At 40.9% G+C, this 11633-nt stretch overlaps 1 protein-coding gene across 1 annotated transcript; it reads right to left on the reverse strand.

Annotated features, from left to right (window-relative positions):
* Positions 1 to 655: 655 nt before the first annotated feature.
* LOC125892969 (fucolectin-7-like) lies at positions 656 to 6105 on the reverse strand. Its single transcript, XM_049583356.1, has 6 exons — positions 5860 to 6105; positions 5535 to 5602; positions 3564 to 3849; positions 2866 to 3020; positions 1686 to 1968; positions 656 to 1439 (listed from the first exon to the last, which is right to left on the reverse strand). Exons 2-6 carry the CDS (start codon positions 5596 to 5598, stop codon positions 1289 to 1291), a joined length of 939 nt encoding a protein of 312 aa, XP_049439313.1. The 5' UTR covers positions 5599 to 5602; positions 5860 to 6105; the 3' UTR covers positions 656 to 1288.
* Between the last annotated feature and the right edge of the window lie 5528 nt (positions 6106 to 11633).

Here is an 11633-nt window from a genome sequence, read left to right on the forward strand (position 1 = left end):
GTGAGGTTGCAGAAACTTCTGATACACGTTATTTTCATCTAAGATCCTTTCTTATAGCAACTTTGGGACCTAAAATGACTTTACCTGTGCTTAGTGATATAGAGAAGCTGCTTCATGAAGGACATGCACCTGGGTTCATTTCAAAAGTGTATGATCTGTTAATGGAAGGAGCAAAAGTGGGGTTGCATAAACCTAGAGAGATGAGAATCTTACTTGGATATAACAATAGATGCAGAGCATTGGTCAGAGTTATGTCAAAAGAGTTTGTCTGACACTATTAATGATAGATAACTGTATAAAACGCTACAGAGATTGCATAAATATAAACCTGAGTTACCAGACAGATGTTTTAGATGTGGTATAGATGAGGGCTCGTTTTTGCATCGCACCTGGTCATGTACAAAACTCAAAACATTTTGGCACGACTTTAGTGAAGTCATGACAAAACAAGCAGGATTTGCTTTTCCACTGGACCCACAGACTTGCCTACTGGAGCCATGTTTGTGTGTGTGTTCTGTATGTTTTGTTAAATTGAAAATAAAAAAGAAAAGTCAAGAAAAGAAAAGTCTCTGGTGATCCTTTTTATGATTTCTGAAATCTTGTTCATGGCTGACCAAGCAAAGAGCACAAGAAACAAACCAGCAAACAGCAGAGATCAGATCAGTAAATGTAACACACTTTTATTGTTATATTTTCAGGATACATGATAGCATTGGTTGATTGTACATTTAACAACATAAACACAAACTTTTATTGTGTGTTTTCCTTCTATAGGCTGCATTTTGAAAAACCTGCCACGGTTACTCGCTGTACTTTTCCTGTCAGAAGGAAGTGTATGGATGAGAGGCTCGAGCCTGTGACAGCACAAGATGTAAAGATTAATGGTGCCTCCCTTAGCTGAGCTTCAGTGTTAGCTAGCTCAGTGGTGCCCAGTGATACGGTTGGTGGGAGCAGTTTGACAGAGAGAAAATAGCTCTGTGGATTATTTTGAGTAACCGGGTCATGATTTCTGAAAAGAGACATTGCTGCTGTATGTTTTGGCACTCTGAGCACCACAAGACAAGTGCCATCTAGTTCCATTATATTTGAGAGAAGACAGACATCTCGACGGCCAATATCTCCAACACTCTGCAGCTCACACCAAACCAATCACGATTGATAAACAGAACTGCAGGTAAGAGTAAAAATATGTGTCTGTATTTGGGGATGAATGATGAGTCTATACAAGATCACCAACACCTCCAGTATAATAAGTAACTGTCCTTATCAGCTTTAAACCTCCTCAGACCTAATCCAGTCTGGAGCCGTACACCTCCACCTCACACAGGGTCAAGTACTCGGCTCTTCCAGGAATGACGACGTTGATGTAGCGGCCGTTCATCCCGTTACACTGGAAGGTGTGGGTGAAACCTCCGGGGATGCTTGAGATCACAGCACACCTAGCAGAAAGAGAAATCAGTTTGTGAACACATCAAATGATCATTTAAATAAACGGCTAAATCTTCTAATAATAATTTGATAAATAGAAGTCACTGGTAAAACATGCCAAACTTATACTGTATTCTATATTTGGATTTTTGTTTTTAATTGGGCATAAATGTGTTTCAAAGAAACCCAATTAAAGATACCCAATAATCACAGAGTTTAGGTTACTGTAGTATTCTAATTAATGGACATTAAACTACCTGGGATTGTTGTTGCCGTTGTTTTCAAGAGAATCTCCAATTCGGATCTCAGCTCCGTTAAGTCGTTGTGGGACAGAATCGACAGTGTTGGTTACGTTAACAGTAAACACTTTATGAGTTTTGCCCAGGTCCAGTCGCCACCAGGGGTTGAAGTCGGCCTTTGTGTGAGTACAAGAACCCTGGTTCCAGTACCCAGCACGATTCCCATCAATAGCTAAATATGCAATGCCTGTAGAATACAAAGACGACTGTGTGGCTTTTCCCTGGAGCGCCAGATTCTCTCCTGCAGACAGAACACATTTAAAAACATCAGCACTGATAATAAGTTTTCCTTTCCTTCCAAATAGATTGGACTTTGCAAAGGAGCGATTCATGACCAGCAAGACGTGCACGCATTCTGCCCGTTTTCTTTGTTCAAATGACTGCAGTTCACGCTCTGGTGTGACTGCGGCTGTATGGAAAATGAGGCGGAGGCATTACAAATCACAGAAAATCAGAAAATCTTAAAATCAATTCTAAATGTAGCAGGAATTCAGTGCAGAGCAGCTCAGACTGGCCTGATGTGCTCCCCTCTCTTGGTAGTATCACAGGACACGATGTCAGGCTCAGCTCACATCCCAGCTACATCAGCTGATCTCAAACATCCCAATCAACTGATGGAGCAGCTGACTGATGGAAGGGAGTCAGCTGATACATCACATGATTCCTTTCTATACAACCAATTAGCAGATCTCATTCAGGGCACCCTATTCAAACTGCTCTGGCCTGCCTACTGTTGCTGCTTCCTCTGCAAGCTGCTTTGCAACCTGCCTCCACCCCAGCTCCTCCTTTTCATGCTGTGTCTGACTTATCAATGTCACTTCTGTTTGTCATTGATGCTGCTCTGCTCTGTTCCTGGGGGATCTTTGCAGCTGCTCTCCCTGCCTTAGTCTTTCCATGTGGGCGCATGGAAGGGCAGAGAGGTGTGTTCCCTCCACCTTAGGCTTTCTGCGTAGGCCTAGGAAAGGCAGAGAGGCCCCAGAACAGAGCCATACCACCAAATATAATACTGCAAATGAAAATAAAGTTTGCTTTGACTAAAGTGGTCCTGACTGAAATGCAGTGCAAACTCTGGTTTGGTGCATCATCTAAAAAAAAAAATCACATCTTGTGTGGCTTCGGCCATATAATCAGTTCTCACCAGTTGGGGCGCGGTAACCGTAGACTTCCACTTCACAGAGTGTAAGGACCCTTCTTAAACCAGGCAGAACCACAGTCACATAACGTCCCTCCACAAGGTTGGTTAAAGTCATTTTTAAGGACCTGCCTGCTGGGATATGAGGAATTACACCAGCCCTAAAAGAGAAAGAGAGCAGAAATTAAGTGTTATATTTCTACATGAATTAACAAAGGTTAAGTTAATCACACATTCACTCCGCTCGGCGCTCTGCTGCTCTGTCTCCCCAGACAGAGTGACCAGAGTGTGCTCTGCTACGGTGCTGTGGATAACTGAACGGTACATTCAGACAGCGTTCCGAATTTATGAACGGTCCGGTTTGTGTCAGAGTCGCTTTGGCACTTGGAATGAGTATTTTCTGAATGCAACACTCACATCATCTTCCTCCAGCGTCTAGAACAAGCCAAAAGCTGCCAACATACGGAGGCATATTTTTGATATCGTTGGTCAATAGCAATAAGAAATAATACCAACACTTAACCTGCCAGAGAAAGAGTACAGGCAGTATTTCACACAGCACATGTCACATGTTCAAGTGCAGCTATAATTCAGTCCATCATCCACAAGCTAACAGATCATAAGATGAGCTGCGTCAGGATCTTGGTGGCTTATATCTTCTAAACAATTTCCCCTGTATTTAATATGTCATTATGTTCACTCACACTGGGTTTGCAGCACCGTTGTCTTGTAAAGAGTTGCCGATGTGAATCTCTGCCCCGTTGAGCCTCTCTGCACAGCAGTCTCCTCTGTTGGTGACGACTATAGAGGTGACGATGTAGGACTCCAGCAGGTCCACTCTCCACCAGGGGTTGGCTTCTTCCTTGGTGTGGGTGCATGAGCCAGAGTGGAAATCAGAGTCACGGTTTCCATCAATGGCACTACTAGCAGCTCCAAATGCATGCACATAACGGTTTGACTGCGTCGCTTTTCCACGCAAGGCCACGTTTTCTAGGATTGAGACAGATGGAATTCATTTAAAACGTTATAATGGAAGATTTTCTGTGAATTTTTAAACTTAAATCAGTGCCTCAACTAATAACTTAACTCCTGAGCAGTGTTGTCATGATACTGAAATTTCTAACTATGATACAATACCTTGAAAAATATTGATATTTGATACCACAGAGAAGAACTGACATTGAGGATATATAATATAATGTTTTATTAAAAGATTTATAGAGTGCTGCAGGGATAGAGCACTTAAGTGTGCACAGTGTGGCACTGTTTCTTTGTTGCCTGTTCCAAATAAATAATAAATGTAGAAAGTGAATGTGTATGTACAGCAGCTGATATTTAGACACTTGATACTTGCTCCATAGTTAGTTTTAGTACCCTAAAAAAGAGGCTGGATCATGGGGAGTACCACCAGTTGGTGCGGGAGCTTCTCCTCCATGATGGCTGTTTCCAGGCAGATTTTAGGATGACTAGGGGGCAGTTTGACAACCTGTCGTTGGGTATCCAGCAACCACTACCACCAGTTTCTCCTCCATTGTTTACCAACTGTAAGCTTGTTGTCATGACCACCACAGAAGGCCCGCCTCTCAAATCATCCGATTGGACAATGGGGAAAAAGCAGAGATGACGTTAGGCTCTTTTTTGCTTTGAGTTGAAGTTTTTTCAACTCGTGAGAGCACTCTGGCAAAAACGGCATGTGCCTAGAGTGCAGAAACGTGAGGCGTGTAGTAATGCAAAAAACTGTAAGTAAAAAGCTTCATTCTCATATTTTTTTTTTTTACAAAGAGCCGTCTCCAGCTGCTGAAACACTTTCTGTGTGATCAGGGCCTAAGTTAGTTAAAACAATATTTTTTGTAGTTTTAGGGTTTGTACTGGTGCAGCAACAAGTCTGGGACAAAATCATTTCGTAATTTACATCTTCAAATTGTTATCAACATGTTGTTTAAATGCTCTGAGCAATAAAATCCAACACTTCTCCGTTGTAGTGTCCATATTGTTTCTAAATTACAACTTAAAGCTCATGAACACACCGAAGTCAGAAGAACAACTTCCCAACCTGGGAAATGGGCCCATGTAAAGAGCACGTGAATCCAGCATGAGTCCAATGTTCACTTGCTTTGAGCTGCTTTTGCTCTCCAACAACTCCTGAAGGAAATATGACTCTTGGGCGCTAAATGCTGCACTGTGTTCACCAGTTAGTCTGAAACTGCGTCTGCCTGCTGAAGCTGAAAATGACACTAAAGAGCAGTAAAGCCAAAAAGAGCTGCAGAATCATTTGATAATTCTTAGTAGGTCAATTATGACGAAGATCCCTTTCACACTGTCATTATAAAGATAGTGCTGCTGGTAATAGTTCATCTCTTTTCATACCATTGTATATTTAAAGTTTTCACTCAACACATACAAATCCTGCACTGGTGTGATGCCACAAAATCCTGTTTGTACATCCACGTCTTAAACTGAGATTTGAACTGAGAGGTGAGCTCAGAGAAACTTTCCCTGCTCAGCAGACGAACGTGAACGCAGCCTTCTAGTATTAAATATATCACTCTGCACAGTGAGGCTCAAACATACAGGTGAAGTAATGTAAGAAATGAAGTAGGAACATATTTCTGAGCGGAGGGGAACTTCAGTGTTTCATAACAAAGATATCACAGATAGAGCCAGGTCATACTCACGATAGGTGTGAGCCGAGCACGTCCCCAGAAGGAGCAGCAAACACAGAACTGAGCTGTGTTTCATTGTTCTGGTTGAGACAGACAACAGAGTCAATGACAGAATTACACTGAAGGAATAAACACTGTCATCATTATTACTGTATGAAATTTATCCCAGACCTACAACAGTCTTTGATCTAGAAGTTAGATATCCAAACTGCATCAAAATAAAATAACTGTTAGAAGAATAACTGGTGGAAAATAATAAACTACCTGTGTGTAGTTTTAACCTTTAACCTCCAAACTGTGAATTTAAAAGCATCATTATTCAACTACAAACACATACCTTGACTTTCAGAATGAATCCAGAAGAAGACGAGGAGCTGCTGTTTCTCTTGTGTTGATGAATATGATTTGATGCGGACCACACAGAGATATTTATGTGCACATCTTATCATGGCAGGTGCTGTTGTTTATTGATGATTTACCACACAAGACTTGTCTTTGTCTGGGTACATAGATAAGGCTGATATCAGCTGTTAGATCAGGGATCAACAACTTTTTATGAAGTGTGTATTGCATAAACTTGAGCTTAGCTAAAACCCTTAATTAATACACAAGTAACACAAGTAAATATACAGTTTATGCCAGTATAGCACAAAGAAGTTAAAAGGCTTCAAAAAAAAAAAAGCCGCAGGAAATTTTCTTAGTGTCCAGAAACTCTAAGGAAAGACCAAAATCAATCATTGTCAGTGTATCCAGAGCGTAAGTAGCTCATTATCAGCTTAAAGAGGTCTTTATTTGTCAAAACTACATTAACAAAATCCGGTTATGTAAAAGGAACTCTGAATGTGTTTTTCTTTTACAGGCTGCCTTTAAAAGAAAAAAAAAGTGCACTGTGTACTCGCTGTTAGCGTCAGTTCCCAAAAAAATACAGTTGTACTTCCTGGTCGGATCAACACAGAGATGAAACAGTAATATTAAAGATAGTGATGTTGCAGATTTGCTGCCAGGTGGATCATATAATGCTCAACTCCCTGGTTTGATTAGATAATGTGTGAACTTTGCATTCCCAGGGATGTTATTGTGATGCTGGAAAGACGATGAGTGAAACTACATGAAGACAAAGGAGGAGATGAAAGATCCAATATAATCAAATTTTCATATGACATAATATTGTCCAGAAATCTAATGACAAGACCAAAATCAACGATGAATTCAACCTAATAAGTTTGTGTGTCTACAGCGTGATAACTCTTACTCCTCTGTACCACTGAGCTCCATTGTTACCCAAAAAGTATTCATCAATGAGCCACACTGTTGCACTGGGTCACGTCCCTTCATCACCATGAACACGCACACTCAAGTTGCGATTCATAATTTCTAATGTAAAATCATTCCTGCATTACTAGTAACTACAACAGACTGTAAAAATAATGGACATAGTTACTGTGACGTCACCCATTGGTTTGAGAACTCCTGTCTGAAGCCTTGAATTCAGCATTTCAGCTGTCGCCATCTTGGTTTTTTCTTCTGCCAGCGGTGACCATATGTGGGCGAGAGGCTGGAGCTGTGGAGGAATGAGAGGTGGAGGTGAGTGAGAAGCACAGGACACTTTCCCCTGACAGTCTGTCTCTCAAAGCAGCCCGTCTTTAATTATGCACAATTTTAAGCCTTAATAAAATGTAAACAGGTGAATGAGACAAAAATTCAGCCCAGATACAGTTGTCATGAATGTTAAAATCAGCGACGGAGACCAACACCAGGCTGTAAACATGTTTATTTCTGCTGTAAAGTTGGGCATTTTAACACAGAGGTCTACGGGGATTGACTGGCTTCTGGAGCCAGCCTCAAGAACACGGATGGTAAATGGACCTGCACTTGTTTGGCACCTTTATAGTCATTCGACCACTCAAAGTGCTTTTTACACTACAAGTCACATTCACCCATTCACACACATTTATACACTGGTGGCTGAACAACAGTGCAAGGTGCCACCTGCTACTCGTTTTTTTTTTAAAACACGCACACACTGATGCAACAGCCATAGGGAGCAACTTGGGGTTCGGTATTTTGCTCAAGGATACTTCGACACGCAGACTGGAGGAGCCGGGAATCGAACTGCCGATCTTCCAACTGGAGGACGACCCACGACCTGCACTGCCTCTGAGCCACAGCTGCCCTCAAGTGGCCATTAGTGGAACTGCAGTTGTTGGCATTTTTCCGTGTTGGCTTCATTTTTCAGCCCTGAAGGTTGCCGCTTGGTGACTACCAGCTAGGTTTAAACTAGTTATTTACTTAATCGGGTTGCACCATTGAGACTTAAGGGTTTTATACATTTACATGAATGCAATGAAAGGGGTGAGAAGGAGTGCGGCAGCTGGTGCCATACATTATCAATAGCAAGTAAAGACTTCTGGAATGTGTAAATCTGTTGCCAGGAAACACAGAGAGAGCAAACACAAAGATGGTGTAAACACAAAGCGCACTACGTTACAGAGGGAAACACTGTTCTTTTTACTGAATTACATTTACATCTTTAATTTCTTTGCAGATACGCATTGTCAATACTATGATAAATTCTAATGTATTATTAAAGGCTGAGCTGCCCAGCAGTTTGTAAAGTCTGTAATAATGAATCACTAATTATAATCCAATAACAGGGCTCCAGGCATTTTGTGATCATTTTTGGAGTCAGTGCGAGTATTTTTTTACAACTACTTGCTCGTGTGCAGGTGTTTTTTAGACAGAAATGGCTTAATGAATTTACATGGCTCAGGAAAAACCAAACAAACAATACAATGAACTGTGTGTTCTGCGCTAGATATGGCCCTAAATATGTGGGGAAGACAAACTTTGCAGAACACACACACAATTCAAACACGAGACACCACTGAAACACAAAATCATAAAACAGAAAATCTGAATTTAAAAATGAAACAGAATCCCCACTTCCAGCTGTATTTGCGGGCAGGAAGCTACGATACAATCTGCAGAGGAGGCTGAAATGATCATTGAAAAGCAGGAGCTACCGTTTACCAAGTGTAAGGGACAGATTGAACTTTTGAGAAAGAACGGTGTCATTGTTAACCATACATGTAGCAACAACACTGCATGTGCGCAGTTCAGGAGCTGGGTGTGCGTTACAAATGATCAAATTTAATGCAATTGTTTAGTTTTGTTACAGTTTTTCTATTGTAATAACAGGAGGTAGGTTAGGAAGGTTACTGACCACATACTTTGTATACATTCATGAAAGTTCAATTTTGTTCAATTTGTAAACTTGAAATAAGTAATTTGAAGTTGTCTCTTTATTACCAAAGCATTTATCAGTAATCTTATCTTAGTATATAATGATAAAAACTCCGCCCGTGTGTCTGTTCCATGTTTCTCTCCTCACTGACTTGGTCAGTCCATGTGAAATTTGGCACAGTGGTAGAGGGTCATGGGAGGATGCCAATGAAGCAATATTGCATCAATTGGCCAAAGGGGGGCGCTATAGCAACCAACTGAAATGTCAAACTTTGAATGGGCATATCTCATGCCCTGTATGTCGTAGAGACATGAAACTTTGCACAGAGATGCCTCTCCTCATGAGGAACACATTTGCCTCAAGAACCCATAACTTCCGCTTATATAGATTTTCCACCATTTTGAATTTTTTGAAAAACACTTCAAATGGATCTCTTCCTAGGAAGTTTGAGCGATCTGCATGAAACTGGGTGAACATAATCTAGGGAGCAATATCTAAAGTTCCCTCTTGGCAAAAGTTGGAAAACTTCCTAAAACTGAGCTTCTATAAGGCAATGAATATTGCGGAGGGCGTGGCTCATCACATAAAGGTGTAGAACATCTCAAGGGTTTCACCCATCACCACGCAACTTTGTAGGCATATGACCACACATAATCTGAGGGGACCCCTCCATTATTGACCCCATCAAACAAAATGGGGGCGCTAGAGAGCTCATTTCTTATCTAGGCCTAACCGCCATATGGATTTTTACTAAACTTGGTAGATATGTAGAACAGGACGCCTCAAGGTGACTGGAGAAATTTAACTCTAATTGGCAACTGGGTGGCGCTATAACAACAGAAAAATGCTTCAAAATGGCTAAAATGCGACCGATCGCTGTGGCTCCCCCTGTGGACCGATGTTGGTGTTGTTTTCTAATGTTTGGTATGACTAAGTCATGGTATGGTATGCTGTACATAATCACGGAAACTGTCAGTGTGTCATTCTGTCAGTCAGTCATTCTGTCTGTCCCACGTTTTTCTACTCACTGACGTGGTCAATCTATGTGAAACTGCACATAGGCATTGAGGACTGGCATAGGTAGAAGGTGACAAAGCTACCAATGGGTATGGACTAGTACAGTTAAAATGGCAAAAAATGTGAATAATTCCATTGCAGGATAATTTAAGGTGTGCCCCTAAATTTTCTGCTTGTCACTACAGTGCTCCTACTAAAAAAAGTTAGTCTGGAGCCTTAATAATATAGTATATGTTATTCTTAAAAGAGACATTCTGTGCTATGAGTACTTTTACTTTATGTTTATACTTATACTTGAGTAAAATTATGAATGCAGACTTTTTACTTATAAAAGTTTCTACACTGTTGTTATGGCACTTGAGGTATGTAAGTAAAAGATCTTTTCACTTTCTTTCACACTGTGCACTTTGTGGTGTCATTATTATTAACACTTCAGAGTGTGCTATTGCTTAACTGTCATTAGTTCATATGGCTTATATTGTCAAAGAGGCACACTAATGATCATGTTTTGGCCCATAAGACTGACTGAGGCCTTATTACATATTTAATGCCATAACACCTTAGTATTATTGAAGTTAGATAAACAGGGAAACTGGATGGAGTGGGATCATGTTTGTGTGTTTTCAGAGGGAAAAAACAGAGAAGTAACATCTGAAATGTTGAAACACCGACACATTCGATTGAAGCTGACATAAAAACAGAGAAGTTTCAGTCCACATTGCGCAAAATAAAAATCTGCGACTAAGCACTTTCAGCAGTAACGGTTACTGATGTTGTCATTCTGTTCCCACAAATTTGCAATGTTGATAGTTTCCAACCCAGATGTCTAATCGGGGGGTGATGGTCAAAACAAAGCTGCATTGAAATTTCAGTGTCAAGGACGGCAACACTTTGCACCAACCAGTGCACATTTGCTCCAAACAGGTCAGAACAGCTGACAGTGCTCTCTGCTACTCTTTGTATCATGTTAGTTGAGGAGCACACTGAGAAGGACCTTTCCAAAATCAAGCCAATGCCTTTAAAGTATGACACAATTAAGGCCTATTGCAAAATCTGTCATCGTCTGAATCACAATCAGGTTTATTGCCAAACAGGTTTTTACTCACAAGGAATTTGCCTCGTTGTTTGGTGCACACAATTAATATATGAGCATTTAAAATAAAGTCAAAGTCCTGCAGCAGTCAAGAACAAATAGATCAGGAAAATTACAATAAAAATACTATAAAAAATACAACAACTACCTACAATATGACGTATGTCATTGGCCATTACTCTGTATTAACAAGTTTATGAGATGGAAATTATTCGCCCATGCTCAACCACTGCTCATGTTTTAATGGTCCATTTTAATCGAACCGAAGTCTGCAGAGGTCGTGAAGGTTGTCCAATGGGAACACTGATCCGTGGTGGAAGAAGTAACAGCCTGTCCCACCTGGTGTAAACGAACGTGTGTCTTGGTTGGTCCGATCACAAGTGGACAGCTCTGTGTCTGTCTGTGCACACCTGGCATCAGAATGTGTCCCCACACTGAGTGATCAGATCCCACTTCCCCGCTCTATATGCAAATAAACACGTAAAAATACATTTGCGTTTGCAAAGACAAAATGTGGTGATGTTGTTTTTAATCAGCAGGTGGTTTGCCCTGTAAGGCCCTGATCACACAGAAAGCATTTAGGCAGCTATCTGTAATTGTTTTTAATGAGAAGGAAGCTTTTACTCGCTGTTTTTGCGTTTTTGTGTTCTGTCCACCTGCCATTTTTGCCAGAGCACTCTGAGCTCCTCAAGTTGAAAAAACTTCAGCTCAGAGAGGAAAAGCGTCCCTCATCATCTCTTTTTTCCCCATTGTCCAA

Source organism: Epinephelus fuscoguttatus, linkage group LG8, assembly GCF_011397635.1.
Source record: "Epinephelus fuscoguttatus linkage group LG8, E.fuscoguttatus.final_Chr_v1".
NCBI classification, from domain to species: Eukaryota; Metazoa; Chordata; class Actinopteri; order Perciformes; family Serranidae; genus Epinephelus; species Epinephelus fuscoguttatus.